General features: G+C 40.7%; 1 protein-coding gene across 13 annotated transcripts in view; it reads right to left on the minus strand.

Annotated features, from left to right (window-relative positions):
• The window catches only part of CADPS (calcium dependent secretion activator), a 483498-nt gene that overhangs the window by 247088 nt on the left and 216597 nt on the right, over positions 1-19813 (minus strand). For all 13 annotated transcript variants that reach the window (XM_015130515.3, XM_077993272.1, XM_077993270.1 and 10 more), the window contains exons 5-6: positions 12787-13020; positions 772-893 (exon numbers count right to left, since the gene is read on the minus strand). In XM_015130515.3, the coding sequence (XP_014986001.1) occupies positions 772-893; positions 12787-13020 (356 nt within the window). The remainder of the gene's footprint in view (positions 1-771; positions 894-12786; positions 13021-19813) is intronic.

The following is a 19813-nucleotide window of genomic DNA, read 5'->3' on the forward strand; positions in this document are numbered from 1 at the left end:
CTACTTTCCTTTCCACCATGCACTAATACCTTGTACACACACATAGTAAGCATTTGACACAATTATATTGACCCAATGAATTAATGTATTATGTAACATACTACCTTGCTAATACATTCAGAACTATGACATATAGGAAAAAAATTAGACAAAAACCTAAATATCATATGTTCTCACTAATAAGTGGGATCAAAGCTACAAGAATGCAAAGGCATAAGAATGATACAATGGACTTTGGGGACTCAGGGGGAAAGAGTGGGAAGGGGGTAAGGGATAACAGACTACAAATTGGGTTCACTGTATACGGCTCAGGTGATGACACCAAAATCTCCCAAATCACCACTGAAGAACTTACCAATATAACCAAATACCACCTATTCCCCAAAAATCTATGGAAATAAAAAAAAAAACTTTAAGTCTTATACTGAAAACCAAATATTTAGAAAATTTAATAAAGTAAACTTATATCAAACGTTCCTGCACATTAGACTGATGAATGGAAATTGTGACTAATCTCTCGAGGGTGAATACTTAAAACCACCAGAAAGGAGACTGCTTCTTTAATTTTCTTCAGTTCTCTGCTTTGAAGGAACTAGAATCTTTGCTATGGCTGCCAAATAAAAAGGTAGGCAAATCATCTTTTGAAAAATAACCAAGGTTTATGTCTTCTAGGATCTCCTGGGGAAACCAGATCTTTACCTCGGAGTTGGCCAAAATGGAACTAATGGCAGCAACCCTCTATAAGATGGACCCTGGAGAAACATAACTTACGTTGGTTTAGAAGCCTCGGCCTGATCAGTCTGTAGTTTCTCTCCTCCTTCCACCTCCATTGTACAATATACGATGCGATTTGGAGCCAAAGATTTCAGGCCTTGGACTTCCATGATTACCACCTGAAAAGATAATTCCACATAATTGAGGTTACTGGCAAGGCCCCTGGCAGCATCACCCAGAGGAAAATACATAAATGGGAAGCTACAGAGAATACCAACAGGTATCTGATGGCTTCTATTAGGTTTGTACCAGTCATGCTGGGACCAGTCTAGCACAAAAATGCAATTCCTCATAGTGTAGCTGATTGCCTGCCAGACAGAAAGACAAGGCTCACTAATTCAAATGCTCACAGGGGTCAGACAGGCATATAAAATGGGCTACTCTTTCTGTGTTAAGCAAATAAGATCAGTTTTTCATTTCTACCAAGAAATAGGCTCTTCTTTTCTTTTTTTTCTTTTTCTTTTTGAAATGGAGTCTCACTCTTTTTTTTTTTTTTTTTTTTTTTTTTTTTTTTTTTTAGAGTGTGGGGTGGGAAATCAGGGGTCTCACAGCCTTCAGAGCTGAGAGCCTCGAACAGATTTACCCACATATTTATTGACAGTAAGCCAGTGATAAGCATTGTTTCTATAGAGTATAGATGAACTAAAAGCATTTCTTTTTTTTTTTTAAATTATTATACTTTAAGTTCTAGGGTACATGTGCATAACGTGCAGGTTTGTTACATATGTATACTTGTGCCATGTTGGTGTGCTGCACCCATCAACTCATCAGCACCCAACAACTCATCATTTACATCAGGTATAACTCCCAATGCCATCCCTCCCCTTGCCCCCCTCCCCATAATAGGCCCCAGTGTGTGATGTTCCCCTTCCAGAGTCCAAGTGATCTCATTGTTCAATTCCCACCTATGAGTGAGAACATGCGGTGTTTGGTTTTCTGTTCTTGCGATAGTTTGCTGAGAATGATGGTTTCCAGCTGCATCCATGTCCCTACAAAGGACACGAACTCATCCTTTTTTATGGCTGCATAGTATTCCATGGTGTATATATGCCACATTTTCTTAATCCAGTCTGTCACTGATGGACATAAGCCAAACTATTTTTAAAGAAAATAAGAACCTGGCCAGGCACGTTGGCTCATGCCTGTAATCCCAGCATTTTGGGGAGGCCGAGGTGGGAGGATTGCCTGAGGTCAGGAGTTTGAGACCAGTCTAGCCAACATGGTAAAACTCTGTCTCTACTAAAAATACAAAAAAAAAAAAAAAAAAACCCAAAAATTAGCTGGGCATGGTGGCGTATGCCTGTAATCCCAGCTACTGTAAAAGTGTTCCTATTTCTCCACATCCTCTCCAGCACCTGTTGTTTCCTGACTTTTTAATGATTGCCATTCTAACTGGTGTGAGATGATATCTCATTGTGGTTTTGATTTGCATTTCTCTGATGGCCAGTGATGACGAGCATTTTTTCATGTGTCTGTTGGCTGTATGCATGTCTTCTTTTGAGAAATGTCTATTCATATCCTTTGCCCACTTTTTGATGGGGTTGTTTGTTTTTTTCTTGTAAATTTGTTTGAGTTCTTTGTAGGTTCTGGATATTAGCCCTTTGTCAGATGAGTAGATTGCAAAAATTTTCTCCCTTTCTGTAGGTTGCCTGTTCACTCTGATGGTAGTTTCTTTTGCTGGGCAGAAGCTCTTTAGTTTAATTAGATCCCATTTGTCAATTTTGGCTTTTATTGCCATTGCTTTTGGTGTTTTAGACATGAAATCCTTGCCCATGCCTATGCCCTGAATGGTATTACCTAGGTTTTCTTCTAGGATTTTTATAGTATTAGGTCTAACATTTAAGTCTCTAATCCATCTTGAATTAATTTTCGTATAAGGAGTAAGGAAAGGATCCAGTTTCAGCTTTCTACTTATGGCTAGCCAATTTTCCCAGCACCGTTTATTAAATAGGGAATCCTTTCCCCATTTCTTGTTTTTAACAGGTTTGTCAAAGATCAGATGGCTATAGATGTGTGGTATTATTTCTGAGGACTCTGTTCTGTTCCATTGGTCTATATCTCTGTTTTGGTACCAGTACCATGCTGTTTTGGTTGCTGTAGCCTTGTAGTATAGTTTGAAGTCAGGTAGCGTGATGCCTCCAGCTTTGTTCTTTTGACTTAGGATTGTCTTGGCAATGAGGGCTCTTTTTTGGTTCCATATGAACTTTAAAGCAGTTTTTTCCACTTCTGTGAAGAAACTCATTGGTAGCTTGATGGGGATGGCACTGAATCTATAAATTACCTTGGGCAGTATGGCCATTTACACGTTATTGATTCTTCCTATCCATGAGCATGGTATGTTCTTGCATTTGTTTGGGTCCTCTTTTATTTCACTGAGTAGTGGTTTGTAGTTCTCCTTGAAGAGGTCCTTTACATCCCTTGTAAGTTGGATTCCTAGGTATTTGATTCTCTTTGAAGCAATTGTGAATGGAAGTTCATTCATGATTTGGCTCTCTGTCTGTTACTGGTGTATGAGAATGCTTGTGATTTTTGCACATTGATTTTGTATCCTGAGACTTTGCTGAAGTTGCTTATCAGCTTAAGGAGATTTTGGGCTGAGATGATGGGGTTTTCTAAATATACAATCATGTCATCTGCAAACAGGGACAATTTGATTTCTTCTTTTCCTAACTGAATACCCTTGATTTATTTCTCTTGCCTGATTGCCCTAGCCAGAACTTCCAACACTATGTTGAATAGGAGTGGTGAGAGAGGGCATCCCTGTCTTGTGCCAGTTTTCAAAGGGAATGCTTCCAGTTTTTGCCCCTTCAGTATGATATTGGCTGTGGGTTTGTCATAAATAGCTCTTATTATTTTGAGATACATTCCATCAATACTGAATTTTTTGAGAGTTTTTAGCATGAAGGGCTGTTGAATTTTGTCAAAGGCTTTTTCTGCATTTATTGAGATAATCATGTGTTATTTGTCTTTGGTTCTGTTTATATGCTGGATTACGTTTATTGATTTGTATATGTTGAATCAGCCTTGCATCCCAGGGATGAAGCCCACTTGATCATGGTGGATAAGCTTTTTGATGTGCTGCTGGATTCGGTTAGCCAGTATTTTATTGAGGATTTTTGCATCGATGTTCATGAGGGATATTGGACTAAAATTCTCTTTTTTTTGTTGTGTCTCTGCCAGGCTTTGGTATCAGGATGATGCTGGCCTCATAAAATGAGTTAGGGAGGATTCCTTCTTTTTCTATCGATTGGAATAGTTTCAGAAGGAATGGTACCAGCTCCTCCTTGTACCTCTGGTAGAATTCAGCTGTGAATCCATCTGGTCCTGGACTTTTTTTGGTTGGTAGGCTATTAATTATTGCCTCAATTTCAGAGCCTGCTATTGGTCTATTCAGGGATTCAACTTCTTCCTGGTTTAGTCTTGGGAGAGTGTAAGTGTCCAGGAAATTATCCATTTCTTCTAGATTTTCTAGTTTATTTGCGTAGAGGTGTTTATAGTATTCTCTGATGGTAGTTTGTATTTCTGTGGGGTCAGTGGTGATATCCCCTTTATCATTTTTTATTGTGTCTATTTGATTCTTCTCTCTTTTCTTCTTTATTAGTCTTGCTAGCGGTCTATCAATTTTGTCGATCTTTTCAAAAAACCAACTCCTGGATTCATTGATTTTTTTGGAGGGTTTTTTGTGTCTCTATCTCCTTCAGTTCTGCTCTGATCTTAGTTATTTCTTGCCTTCTGCTAGCTGTGTTCGCTCTTGCTTCTCTAGTTCTTTTAATTGCGATGCTAGAGTGTCAATTTTAGATCTTTCCAGCTTTCTCTTGTGGGCATTTAGTGCTATAAATTTCCCTCTACACACTGCTTTAAATGTGTCCCAGAGATTCTGCTATGTTGTGTCTTTGTCCTCATTGGTTTCAAAGAACATCTTTATTTCTGCCTTCATTTCGTTATGTACCCAGTAGTCATTCAGGAGCAGGTTGTTCAGTTTCCATGTAGTTGAGTGGTTTTGATTGAGTTTCTTAGTCCTGAATTCTAGTTTGATTGCACTGTGGTCTGAGAGACAGTTTGTTATCATTTCCATTCTTGTACATTTGCTGAGGAGTGCTTTACTTCCAATTACGTGGTCAATTTTGGAGTAAGTATGATGTGGTGCTGAGGAGAATGTATATTCTGTTGATTTGGGGTGGAGAGTTCTGTATATGTCTATTAGGTCCACTTGGTACAGAGATGAGTTCAATTCCTGGATATCCTTGTCAACTTTCTGTCTCGTTGATCTGTCTAATGTTGACAGTGGGGTGTTGAAGTCTCCCATTACTATTGTATGGGAGTCTAAGTCTCTTTGTAAGTCTCTAAGGACTTGTTTTATGAATCTGGGTGCTCCTGTATTGGGTGCATATATATTTAGGATAGTTAGCTCTTCCTGTTGAATTGATCCCTTTACTATTATGTAATGGCCTTCTTTGTCTCTTTTGATCTTTGATGGTTTAAAGCCTGCTTTATCAGAGAGTAGTATTGCAACCCCTGCTTTTTTTGGTTCTCCATTTGCTTGGTAGATCTTCCTCTATCCCTTTATTTTGAGCCTATGTGTGTCTCTGCATGTGAGATGGGTCTCCTGAATACAGCACACTGATGGGTCTTGACTCTTTATCCAGTTTGCCAGTCTGTGTCTTTGCATGTGAGATGGGTCTCCTGAATACAGCACACTGATGGGTCTTGACTCTTTATCCAGTTTGCCAGTCTGTGTCTTTTAATTGGACCATTTAGTCCATTTACATTTAAGGTTAATATTGTTATGTGTGAACTTGATCCTGTCATTATGATATTAACTGGTTATTTTGCTCATTAGTTGATGCAGTTTCTTCCTAGCATCGATGGTCTTTACATTTTGGCATGTTTTTGCAATAGCTGGTACCAGTTGTTCCTTTCCATGTTTAGTGCTTCCTTCAGGGTCTCTTGTAAGGCAGGCCTGGTGGTGACAAAATCTCTAAGCATTTGCTTATCTGTAAAGGATTTTATCTCTCCTTCACTTATGAAACTTAGTTTGGCTGGATGTGAAATTCTGGTTGAAAATTATTTTCTTTAAGAATGTTGAATATTGGCCCCCACTCTCTTTTAGCTTGTAGAGTTTCTGCCGAGAGATCTGCTGTTAGTCTGATGGGCTTCCCTTTGTGGGTAACCCGACCTTTCTCTCTGGCTGCCCTTAACATTTTTTCCTTCATTTCAACTTTGGTGAATCTGACAATTATGTGTCTTGGAGTTACTCTTCTCCAGCAGTATCTTTGTGGCATTCTCTGTATTTCCTGAATTTGAATGTTGGCCTGCCCTACTAGGTTGGGGAAGTTCTCCTGCATGATATCCTGAAGAGTGTTTTCCAACTTGGTTCCATTTTCCCCCTCACTTTCAGGAACCACAATCAGACGTAGATTTGGTCTTTTCACATAATCCCATACTTCTTGAAGGCTTTGTTCATTTCTTTTTTCTCTTTTTTCTTTAGACTTCTCTTCTCACTTCATTTCATTCATTTGATCCTCAATCGCTGATACTCTTTCTTCCAGTTGATTGAGTCGGTTACTGAAGCTTGTGCATTTGTCACATATTTCTTGTGTCATGGTTTTTATCTCTGTCAGTTCGTTTATGGCCTTCTCTGCATTGATTATTCTAGTTATCCATTCTTCCATTCTTTTTTCAAGATTTTTAGTTTCTTTGTGCTGGGTACGTAATTCCTCCTTTAGCTCTGAGAAATTTGATGGACTGAGGCCTTCTTCTCTCAACTCGTCAAAGTCATTCTCCGTCCAGCTTTGATCTGTTGCTGGCGATGAGCTGCGTTCCTTTGGAGGGGGAGATGTGCTCTTATTTTTTGAATTTCCAGCTTTTCTGCCCTGCTTTTTCCCCGTCTTTGTGGTTTTATCTGCCTTTGGTCTTTGATGATGGTGACGTACTGGTGGGGTTTTGGTGTGGGTGTCCTTCCTGTTCGTTAGTTTTCCTTCTAACAGTCAGGACCCTCAGCGGTAGGTCTGTTGGAGATTGCTTGAGGTCCACTCCAGACCCTGTTTGCCTGGGTATCAGCAGCAGAGGCTGCAGAAGATAGAATATTGCTGAACAGCGAGTGTACCTGTCTGATTCTTGCTTTGGAAGCTTCATCTCAGGGGTGTACCCTGCTGTGTGAGGTGTGGGGTGTCAGTCTGCCCCTAGTGGGGGATGTCTCCCAGTTAGGCTACTCAGGGGTCAGGGACCCACTTGAGCAGGCAGTCTGTCCATTCTCAAATCTCAACCTCTGTGTTGGGAGATCCAATGCTCTCTTCAAAGCTGTCAGACAGGGTCGTTTGCATCTGCAGAGGTTTCTGCTGCTTTTTTTGTTTGTTTGTTTAGCTGTGCCCTGTCCCCAGAGGTGGAGTCTACAGAGACAGGCAGGCCTCCTTGAGCTGCTGTGGGCTCCACCTAGGTCGAGCTTCCCAGAGGCTTTGTTTACCTACTTAAGCCTCAGCAATGGCAGGCACCCCTCCCCCAGCCTTGCTGCTGCCTTGCAGTTAGATCACAGACCACTGTGGTAGCAATGAGGGAGGCTCTGCTGGTGTGGGACCCTCCTGGCCAAGTGTGGGATATAATCTCCTAGTGTGCCATTTGCAAAGACCCTTGGTAAAGTGCAGTATTGGGGTGGGAGTTACCCAATTTTCCAGGTGTTGTGTGTCTCAGTTCCCCTGGCTAGGAAAAGGGATTCCCTTCCCCCTGGTGCTTCCCAGGTGAGGTGATGCCTCGCCTTGCTTCAGCTCTTGCTGGTCAGGCTGCAGCAGCTGACTAGCACCGATTGTCCGGCACTCCCTAATGAGATAAACCCGGTACCTCAGTTGAAAATGCAGAAATCACCGTCTTCTGTGTCGCTTGTGCTGGGAGCTGGAGACTGGAGCTGTTCCTATTCGGCCATCTTGCTCCGCCCCTAGAGTCTCACTCTTTCACCCAGACTGGAGTGGTGCAGTGGCATGATCTCGGCTCACCTCAACCTCCACCTCCCTGGTTCAAGCAATTCCCCTGTCTCAGTTACCCGAGTAGCTGGGATTACAGGCACATGCCACCATGCCTAGCTAATTTTTTTTTTTTTTTGTATTTTTAGTAGAGACAGAGTTTTACCATGTTGGCTAGACTGGTCTCAAACTCCTGACCTCAGGCAATCCTCCCACCTCGGCCTCCCAAAGTGCTGGGATTGCAGGCATGAGCCAATGTGCCCCGCCAGGTTCTTGTTTTCTTTAAAAATAGTCTGGTTTATGTCCATCAGTGACAGACTGGATTAAGGAAATGTGGCACATATCCACCATGGAATACTATGCAGCTATAAAAAAGGATGAGTTCATGTCCTTTGTAGGGACATGGATGCAGCTGGAAACCATCATTCTCAGCAAACTATCGCAAGAACAGAAAACCAAACACCACATGTTCTCACTCATAGGTGGGAACTGAACAATGAGATCACTTGGACTCTGGAAGGGCAACATCACACACTGGGGCCTATTATGGGGAGGGGGAGAAGGGAGGGATGGCATTGGGAGTTATACCTGATGTAAATGACGAGTTGATGGGTGCTGACGAGTTGATGGGTGCAGTACACCAACATGGCACAAGTGTACATATGTAACAAACCTGCACGTTATGCACATGAACCCTAGAACTTAAAGTATGAAAAAAAAATAGTCTGGCTTTTGGTTCGGCACTTAAAAGAGACACAGGCTCATAAATTCACTTTTTTCTTCACAATAAGATAAGTAGCAGTGCAAATACTAAAATAAAGGGCAAGTACTATTCAGCATTAGATTCAGAGCTGCAATAGGGAGTAGTGGGGACTATGGCAAACTGGAGAGCACATGCTTCTGCTACCAGTTACAACCCATTGTTGCCTTGTCTTTTCTCAGTTTAGAGTTACCAGATACTCCAATTTTGCCTTCCAGAAAATGGAAAACTGAATCAGAGTCACAGTGAGAAAGCTGATTTTGAAATGTTGACAATAATTCAAATAGGGAAAAATAAAATACACAAACTCTGTACAGGCCAATATTATTGAGTCAAAACAAAAACATGTCTGCAGCTGCATAGTCTCTGGTCCAGATTGAGAGAAAAAGCTGGTGTCATGACGGACCAAGATGTATCATTTACAGTTTCTGGCACTTCCTACCACCTCCCCAAACTCCACGTGATCACCTACTATTCTGATATTTAGCAGTATACCTTGTCACGAGAGAATGGGGGGGGGGGAGAAGAATGAGCAAAGTAGAGAAGAAAGAGATCGATTAAAAAATCTGAAACGAATGACTCACATCAGAGATATACAATTAGTCATTATATATGAAAAAATCATTCAGTTGTACTCCAAAACAGGTAATGGCATTACAAAAGAAGAAGAACATGAGTGTGCAAAAAATGTATACTTCCTTAGTGGATCAGATTCAAGAAAGTACAACAGGGTTAGCATTGAACCAGGATTTCACAAGTCACAGTTTTGCTACTGGTTCTCAAACTTAATGTGAATCAGAATCACTTACAGGGCTTGTTAAACCAAAGACTGCGAGGCTCTATGATCCCCAGACTTTCTAATCAGTAGGCCTGGGTTGGAGCCTAGGACTTTCCATTTCTAACAATTTTCCTGGTGATGCTGATGCTGCTGACCCAGAAGCCATACTTTCAGAACCATTGTACTACTCGTGTGATGTTGGGCAAATGATTTGATGTTGAAGTCACTTCATTTTTTTTTTTTTCAAATCTCCAGGCCTTCAGTTTCCTGATCTGTAAAGTGGGGGTAATAATACGTATCCTGCGGCTGCTGTGTGAGGATCAAATGAGATGATGTACATAACTGAACGTTTTTACACTGGGAAGAACATATGAATAGAAAGAAATGGAAGGCACAATGAAAGAGCACAAATTTTGGAATTTAAAATATCTGACTTCACATCCTGATTATGCATCTTCACAAGCTGTGTCATCATGTGCAGGTTTCTCAACCTCTCTGATGCTTAATTACTACACCTGCAAATACCTGAAAAGACTATTGTGAGGATTCCCTGTGTTACCATGAAAAAGCACCTGGCCCATAGTGGCATTCTACAAACACTTGTTGCTTTCTGTTAGCGCATGCCCTTTGCCCAAGGCCCGGCTGCTGGGCACCCTGGACCTTCCTTCCCTCACTGCAAAGTTAATTACTACCTGGTGTCCCCTCCAGCCATGAAAGTGTATAATTACATAAAATATGTCTTGCACCAAGCTGCAAATTCAAATCCTAGTTTGCCCTGATGAGAGGGAGATGACAATCCTCTTTCTCCCTCTTCTTGCCTCCCCCATTGTGCCCACCAAAACATATTCACAAACAGATGTGCAATGATTTTTGGTGGCAGTTTTCTATGATGTGCAACTCAGTGTTCTCATTAAAAATTATTTGGGAATCCTAGGACATTTCTTTCTGTACTTTCAATTACAAGTCAAACCATTTGAATCATGTACACGTAGGAATACGGACTTGTCTACATCTATATGTCAGGTAATCAGCTGTGTAATATTGAGTATTGACAAAGAATTAGAAAATTACAGATTTAGCAGGGCATTGTGGTGCACGCCTACAATCCCAGCATTTTGGGAGGCTGGGGTGGATAGATAGCATGAGTCCAGGAGTTCATGAACAGCCTGAACAACATGGTAAAACCCCACCTCTACAAAAAATACAAAGATTAGCTGGGTTTGGTGGTGTGCACCTGTAGTCCCAGCTACTTGGGAGGCTGGCTGAGGTGGGAAGATCACTTGAGCCCAGGAAGTTGAAGCTGCAGTGAGCCAAGATTGCACCTGCACCACTGTACTCCTGCCTGGGCAACAGAGTGAGACCTTGTGTTGAAAAAAAAAAAGAGGAAAGAAAATTACAGATTTAAAATATTCATGAAAATCAACAAACCACTTTCCCCCCCTTTCTGTAGGAGGACAAGAGGCAGTAGGGAATAAATTGATGCCTTTAATTGGCAATAATCAAATTCAGACACCTAAGAAAATACACTCAGTATCTCAGGTGGCAGTATTGCTTTTTAAAAAAGAAAGTTTCTGTGAAATTACACTGATGATTTTTTCACACACTAAGTGCTCTATATTTAATTGAATGCTGCCTCTTCCAACTGCACAATACATGTTGAAAACACTAATGTGAGTATCTCCATCCAAACTTAGCACAGAAAAACAAATTACCTGCAGTTAATTCACAGCAGGCTTTAATGATGTTCTAGAAAATTGATTTAGTCTTTACACATTCTAATTAATTCCACAGAAATTTGATCTCTTCTTTTGGTCTCCCCATATCTAGGGTTATCATAAAACCCTTGTGGGGTTTTGAACTTTAGTAAGTTGCAAGTGGTTCTCAAATTTTGGAGTGGATAAGAAGTATGTAGGGGCTTGTTAAAGTATACAGTCCAGGGCTGAACCCTGTCTAGAATTTTTTTTTCTGATGACTTTATTGAGGCATGTTTTATATATCATATAATAGACCCATTTTAGATGCACAATTCAGTGATGTTGGTACATTTACTAAGTTGTGTAACCATCATCATAAATTAGTTTTAGAATATTTTTAGTTCTCCTAACAAGATTTCTTAAGCCCATTTCCACCCCCTGCCCCAGGGAACAATAATCCACTTCCTATTTCTGTAGATTTGCCTTTAGGACATTTTATATCAAGGGAATCATACAATATGCCATCTTTTGTGTCTGACTTTTTTTTTTTAGACAGGGTCTGTCTTTGTCACCCAGGCTGGAGTACAGTGGCATGATCATGGCTCACTGCAGCCTCAATCTCCCCAGCTAAACTGATCCTCCCACCTCAACCTCCCAAGGAGCTGGGACTACAGGTGTACACCATCACACTCAGCTAATTAAAACATTTTTTTTTTTTTTTGGTAGAGATGATGTCTCATTATATTGCCTAGGCTGGTCTTAAACTCCTGAGCTCACGCAATCCTCCCACCTCAGCCTCCCAAAGTGCTGGGATTACAGACATGAGCCACCATGGCTTTTTTCACCAGGCATATTTTTGAGGTTCATCCATGTCATGGCATATATCAGTGGGTTGTTCCTTTTAATTGCTGAGTCATATTCCATTGTATGGGTATACCACATTTTGCTAACCATTCATCAGTTGATTGACATTTAGGTTGTTTCCATTTTGGGCTATTATAAATAATGCTGCCATAAATACTTGCAGTCAAATCTTTGTGCAGACATGTGTTCTCATTTTTATTGGGTATCTGACAGTGGGGTTGCTAGATCATATGGTAGTTTTATGTTTAACTTTTTCAGAAAATGCTAACTTATTTTCCAAAGTGGCTGCACTATTTTATATTCCCATCCCCTCGAGATCCTGGCTTAGTCGGTCTGGGTGGTACCCAGCAATCTGCATAGTGAACTACCTTCCCAGGTAATTCTGACATAGGTAGATCAAAACTACTCCTTAGATTATATACATATGAAAAGAAAATGTGTGAAGAGAAATGATAGAGAAACTTATTGACATGTTCAGCATTTTGCCACAATACTAGCCTGAATGGGTACTTACTTTGGGAGCTGAGATAAACTTAAAAAGCCTCCACCACAGGGGACTCTCTACCTTGTAGCCAACAGGAAGGATGATGGGAAAGAAAACTTACAACTCGCCACAATATTATGGTAGCTTGCCTCTCTTATACCTGTAAAACTGGTTGCCAAAATTTTTAACTTTCTAAATTATACCAGGTCTTTATAAAATCCTTGAGCACTGTTTTAAGACAGAAAGTAATGCAAGATTAAATTTAGTAGGTGGCTTTCAGATTGCATTTCCTTAAGAAAAATGTGGGCTCCTGGAGATGGGGAAATCACTTGCTGATTAGCTGACCTAAGCTTAGCATGCTGTTATTATAATAACTGCTCCTGGGGTGCAAAAGAAAAAACAAGCTGATTGTGATGCATCTAATCACCCATGTCCTACTCGCTGTGCCAAGAAACTTTCAAGGGCTCAGGGCTTTTTACCTCCAATGAGAAAGACAGCACGACGTCTGACTTGGAGAGTTGGTTCTCACTCTCCTCGCCCATGTCGATGATGGAAGCATTGTGGCTGCGTTTGAGTTTCTGGAGCTTGAACTCCCCGCCTTTGGATACTGGCATGCTCTCCAAGTTGGCCATGAGCAGGTTGACAGATGACTTCAGCTCCTCAATGTACATGTTTTCCATTTCTTTGGATACAAACTTGGGAAATTTGCGTTCCTTGGGAAGAAAAAGAGAAGTATGAGCAGAGGAGTAAATAGGGAGCTGATTTATATAGAAGGTCTTTGTCTCATGGCTCAGAGTTAGGATCACATCTACTACTAGTGAAATTCACCCAGATTTCATGGCCTTGTGCTAGAAAAATGTTCAGCCTAGTTGAGTAGACAGCTGCCTGCCTGCTTGTTATTTATACATCCTAATAGGTAAGAAACACGTACGTATAGTAAGAAACATTGAAATGCTTTATTATAGTTCTATTTTTCCCCCAGTTTTCTTCAGCAAATTTGATTTGTAGGAAGAAAAATGGGGTGTTATTTTTCAAATCTGGTTTCAGTTCAGGTTTTCTTTTTAGTAAAATGCAGTCATTTGTTTTTAAGTGAGGGAAACAGAAAGAGACCCTATTTCTGGATATCTACAGAGATTTTCTCACATGAATAATTCAAAAGAAGCTCATTTGAGATGTTTCAAACATAGTCTGTATCTATTTCTAAGAATAATAGTTACTGTTTTCAAGAAAAATTGAACCAAATTAATGAAGTGATGAAAGATGTGATTAAAATTATTTAGAAGATAGAGCAATTTGGTATCATAACTGACCTCTATGTTTTCCTTTCTTGCTTATAAATTTAGATGTAATTGCAACATTGCTAACCATGCTATTTGTTTCTTCATACTTCTAAGTTCCCTGGAATATGCTTGGGATCAATCACCTTCCCAAACAGTCATTTACCACTTGAAACATAAACTTGCCCTCCCAAGCCCTATTCCATAATTGATGGAGCGAGAAGCAAGCCAAGTCAGACTGACTTTTTTTTTTTTTTTTGAAGTGACAGAAAAATCCAATTCAAACTGGCTTAAAACAACAAAAGAAGAATATCCTAGGGGTAGACCCAGCTTTAGGAAAGGCTGGACACAGGGCTCAGGTGATATCACCCAACTGAGATTTTTGTTAAAATCTTGAGTTTGGTTCCTCTGGGGTGGCTTCACGCTCAGTTTGGCTCCCTTATTGTCACAGAAATGTTGCTAAAGATGTGAACTGTACAACATCACATCATGCTGTCTAATGGAAGAGTGAATATTTCCTCTTGTAATATGCAAGGAAGATGGAGGCAGTCTTTCATCCCCAAATTCTCACCCAAAGTCTAACTCATGTACATGTTCAATTGGCCATATTACTGGCCAATTTGTATGGCTGTGCTGATTTGCATAGGCATAGGTTATGCCCTCTGTCCTTGTGGCTGGGAGTAGAACTAAACCTAGATCCCATGGAACATGAATTGGTATGCCAAGTTTGTGTGGCAAAAAAATAAGCTGCTAATACATGGGCATCTGAGTCAAGATGAACCAATTAATTCTATCAAGTGCCCAGTCATCAATCAGATTTACTCTGTCAAGCAGTTGAACTAGCCTGAGAGACATTGAGACTACAGTTGCCTGGTAGAACTGAAACAGCAACATCTTACAGACTCAGGGTTGGCTGCCACACTGGATCAGGTCAAAGCAGAAGAAGACATTTAAAAAGAAGAGAGAGAAAGAAGTAGAGACAAAGAGAGAGAAGAAGTAATGGAGGTAGGGACTGAAGGAGGGAGGAAAAGGGAGAGAAAAGAAAAGAAAAGAAAAGAAGATGCTGTCTAGAGTTACAGAAAGGAACTCTGACTTTTATCATTTTCTAATTTCCACAGGCCTAGTTATTTCTCCTGTACGTTGGTTCCTTAAGAATTTATTTTTCTTTCAGTAATTCCCCCACCCACCAGTTAGTTAAAAGGGTTTTTTTTCCTTGCCACCTCACAGCTTCAGTCAAATACAGAGAGTGGTTCTTCTCCATAGAGCTTAGAGATGTCGTTGTGCTGGTCCAGTGCCAGTCTTCTTCCTACATGAAGGCTGTCATAAGTCTTGTTCCTCTCTCTCCCTACCTCCCTGCATAACTAACAGCCTTCTTGTCATCTTCCATATTTCAGCTTCAAAATTTCACTTCCCTGGGTTAGGTCCTCCTGTTGTACTTGCTAACTCACCTTCTTGGTAGCAGTTATTGAAATGGATTGAATGTTTGTGTCCTTGCATAATTTATATGTTGAAATCCAATCCTCAATGTGATGGCATTTGAAGATGGGCCTTGGGAAAGTGATTAGGTCATGAGGGCTCTCGTGATGGAATTAGTGCCTTTACAAAAGAGGCCTCAGAGAGCTGCTCATTTGTTCCTGCCAGCATGTGAAGACCTGGTAAAAAGACAGCTGTCTATGAATCAGGAAGTGGGCCCTCATCAGACACTGAATCTGATGGTGCCTTGATTTTGAACTTCCCAGCCTCCAGAACTGTGAGAAACAAATTTCTCTTGTTTATGCCAACTATGGTATTCTGTTATAGCAGCCTGAATAGACTAAGACACTTGCTATAATTATAATTAATGAATCAATTGTGAAATTTGTTTAATGTCTGTCTTTCCTGCTGGGCAATGATTCAGGACCATATCTATCTTAATACTCCTGTTGAATTTTCTGTATCTAGCATAAAGTTTGACACATAATAAGTATTCAATACATATGAATTGAGTGAATGGATCAATGGCTTGTCAAAAATGTCCATATTAAATATCAATGTAGCTAAAATTCAGTTGTGAGGAGGAGGTGGAGAGATGATAAATTAAGTTCTGGAAGAACACCGAGATTCTGCTTTTCTATGTGAATAAATACAGGGGTCTGAAATCCACTCCACAACCTCACAGTACCAGTTCCTTCTGGAACTTCTTAGTATAATCACATCCTGCTTTTAAGACTGGGCTCAGCCCACTGTGTGGTGCTTTCTGAACACGCTGTGGGTGAATGTGAGAGAAGGAGCAGGATGGATGCTTCTGAAATGAGATGATAGGCTGATGATCTTAACAAGAGCTACTAATGATTCATCACAAAAGAATCTCAAAATTCATATTTCTCTAAAACTTCCTGCGCAGTGGCCTTGAAGTTTTGTCATTCCTGGTCTTGATCAGGGACAAGTGTGAACCTCAGAACTTGGATATCTTTTATGCAAATCCATCAAGATGCCAGGACTTGGTTGCTGGGTCCCCATCACTTGGAAAACATTTACTGCCACATACACTGTGTATGGTACAGAGTTAGGCATTAGGGGGATCATGTTGAGAGGATGTAAATTATCTTCCTTGTGCTTACAGCTACTGGGGAGAAAGATCTATAACGGAACATCAAAGTAGGCACTGTAATGGAAGTATAACATGATGCAAATCCTTTCTGAGAGAATCAAGGGTGGCTTCCCAGAGATAGTGACCTTTGGGATGAGGGTCTGATGGATAAAGAAGAGTTTGCCACCAGGTTGAGTTGGCTGATATAGGGTCACAGCTCTTTTTTCCTTCCCATGGAAAATACTATAGGCAACTATGAATCCAAGAAGGTCTATACAACTGTATATAGTTACACAATATTTCCTCATATTTTTTGGAGAGAGAAGGGAAGAGTGAGGTAGGTTAACTCTCTGGAGAGAGAAGGGAAGAGTGAGGTAGGTTAACTCATGGTCTGAGAGTAGTCCTTAGGCCCCATTAAAGGCTGTCATGGAGCAAAGTTTACATCCCAAGAGCTTGAAGCTCATTACACTGACCTGTATCTTGCCTCATGATACTGGGGCCAAAACCTCAGTGAACTTCATGGTATTTGGTGCGGGTGGGGGAACTTCGTAAGTGGGGAATTTCTGATTTTAATGCCAGTTGCTGGCTTGGTAGTTGCCAGGAGGATGAAGAAAAGAACTAGTATTTGTGAAGTGGGTTCTTCTTGCTAATCAACTTTGAGAGACTGTCTTGTCAAGTGCAGTTCTTTCTATCACAACTTGTCTTAGGGACTCACTCAGTGCCTTTTAACTCCACAGTCCTGAGATTTCTGAGGAGACCCAGTGGTTACAGATACCACCATGCTGACTGAGAGTTAGCTCCAGCAAATTCTATCTAGCAAAATATTGGAAAAATCCAAAGAATGATCACTTGTCCCAGAACTTGGACAGTTCCTAATGACACCATAAAAAGAGGCTCATAAAAACTGAAGTCTGCAAGGAAAACAAGGAGATTTTTCTGGTCCAAGTACTTAAGCCTTGGGAAGAAATAGCATTCTATCAATCCAGGCTGAGGTTCTTGAGTGGAGCTTTTCAGTGGCAGACCCATTACAAACACATTTCAAAGCTGAAGTTGTGCCAAAATAAGGAAAATACAGTCGTCCATCTCTATTGCTACTTTTTCAAGCACAAAAATAGATTAGCCTTGACAGAAGAATTGTTTATTCATATTGCTTTATGAGAAACATAGCGTATGGGTGGGCAAATTCCTCCAAAAAAAAAATCTCTGCTGGCCATTTATTTTTGTTTTGGCCTGATAAGATTCCTCAATGGAGATAGCCTCCCAAGGACAATTCCCACTAGGGTTATTTATGCTCTGAGAGATTTTGGTACATCTTGAAAAATAGCATTTGAAAGTTCTAATGCTTCCCTTAGCTATTGGCTTTTCTTTTTTGGTTTTGGATTTTTACCCAGAAAGGATGAATGGGGTATGTGTAAATGATGACAAGCCTGCCCCCACTCAGACTGAGGTTCCCTATAGACCCCAAAGGCTCAAATGACAAAAGCTGGTGGGTGATCAGAAGGAAGAATGTGACAGAAGGGCCCACGCTAGACACTGGAGCTCACTGACAGTGCTGCAGCTATTTAATCCAATATCTCAGACACTTCCTGGGCTTCTGTCATGTGTCAGGTGGTATGGCTGTCACTGGAGATGGAAAAGCCAGCCGAGAGGTGATGGTATGAGGGGGCATGCCAGAAAATGACCAGTTAGTGATACATGAAGTAACAGAGGCGTGCAGAGTACAAGGAGGGCACCAAGGAACTCATCCAGTCCATGACAGTGAAACAGACTCGACCCTGAATGCTGGGTCTGCTGCTTACTAGCTTTGTAAGTTTGGACACATTTCTTCACCCATCTGAATTTTGGTTCCCACATTTGAAATGAGGACAATAAATCTCATAGAATGATTGTGAAAAGTGAGAGATCATAACATGAATACGTTTTGATCACTGACACACACAGCCTCTCTTTATACACACACACATACACACACACCCCTTGCAAGCACTATGCTACTTACCATCACCACTACAAACAACAATACTACTAATAATGATGGTGCCTACAGTAAAGATAATAATGGTAGTTGGCACTTACTGAGTGCTAACTATGTGCTGGACACTAGGTGAAACACTTTACATGCTTTATTTTACCTCGTCTAACCCTTCCAACAACCCACTGATGCCCATGCTGCTATTTATCCCTATTTTTTGGAAGAAAATGAGGCAGAAATGTTAAGCAATAATTAGTAGAGTTAACCTTGAAACCCAGCAGAGTTTTTGTTCTTAGCCATGATAGGATAAGGCAGAACTATCTGGCTCCAAATGTCTATAGAGCTAAGGCAACTCTAGAGGTTCTCTCTGCATGGTGCACCGTGTATGCATTGCCTCATTTCATAGTGGTCAGCAGAAGGCTGGTGACAGCTGAGTTCTCCACAGCAATGGCCGTTCCACCATTGCCCAGCCAATGTGCACTGTGTAGGGTTAAGCACAGGGAGTAATGAGGACGGGGCCAGCAGACTAAATGAGAGAAAGAGGTCTTGGTATTATTTTGTCAAAGTCAGCATCACAGACATTAAAAGGCACTTTGGGCTCAGGCATTATAGTTTTCTAGGCTAGCTTATTTACCCAAGTGGTCTTACTTCCTCAGCTTTTATAAACTGGATGGACTTCTTTTCACTTGAACAAGCTTCAGAGGACCTCCCTGGCATTTATATTTTTCTATGAGCTCAGGTTTCCCTGGATTTTTAGCTACTGACAAAGGCCAGAGTCAAAGAGGGGCTCCCTGCACACATGTTTTTTTTAAACTTTTCAGGCAACAAAGTGAAATAAGTTCCTACTGTGTACTGGACATTTACATTACTTCATAACACAGCACGAATGTCACGTCCAACATTATAAGTTGGGGGTTAGTATCTTTCTCTGGTAGGAGAGGATTCCATTTGCATCTGATTTCTGGCAATGTGTGGAACAGAACTTTTCCATCAGAGAAATATTTGGATATTATTTCTTATTGATATTTGCAATAGGGCCAGGATAGGAGCTACTAATTGTGCTCTGCATGGAATAGGGGTCTAAGTGGCATTTCCATATTTAAAACAATGGCTTGAAGAACCAATGGTGTTTTACATCTAGACCTCTGCCACTGACACTACAAAAACTGTATGATTTGTCTTAAATAATTAGCTCAAGAATTTTGGAATTTTACACTAAAATTCGGCCAAAAGAACTGGCAAATATCACAGCAGCACTAATGCCACAATCTGTCTGCTTAAGCTCAAATGTCAACTTTTGATCACACAATTTAAATAACTTAGACTTAATTCCTGGGTGAAATTTGGGAACACTTTAATATCAACATGAGAGGATTTGGGAAAATGTTTGAGCAGGGATTACTAAGTCTTTTCTACCAGCTTTTAAAAAATGCATTCATATCTCTTTCTGGAACTTTTAAGGCAGCATGACTGATGTTCACAGTGAGACAGTCTCAGTCTGATGTTCTTGTGCAGCCGTCTCTGTCTGATGATTCGTGAGATGCTGGTGTGATTGAATTGAAAGATTACAGTGCAAGGTCGTGGGTAAGGGAAAGTCAGCTTGCTCTTGCCTCCTTTCCCTCCTAGGAAGAGAGGACAAACATGTCTTTCAGTGGGAATATGTGATGAAGAGGATGCTACTGGCAAAA

This window comes from Macaca mulatta, chromosome 2 (genome assembly GCF_049350105.2).
Source record: "Macaca mulatta isolate MMU2019108-1 chromosome 2, T2T-MMU8v2.0, whole genome shotgun sequence".
In the NCBI taxonomy this organism is placed as follows: domain Eukaryota; kingdom Metazoa; phylum Chordata; class Mammalia; order Primates; family Cercopithecidae; genus Macaca; species Macaca mulatta.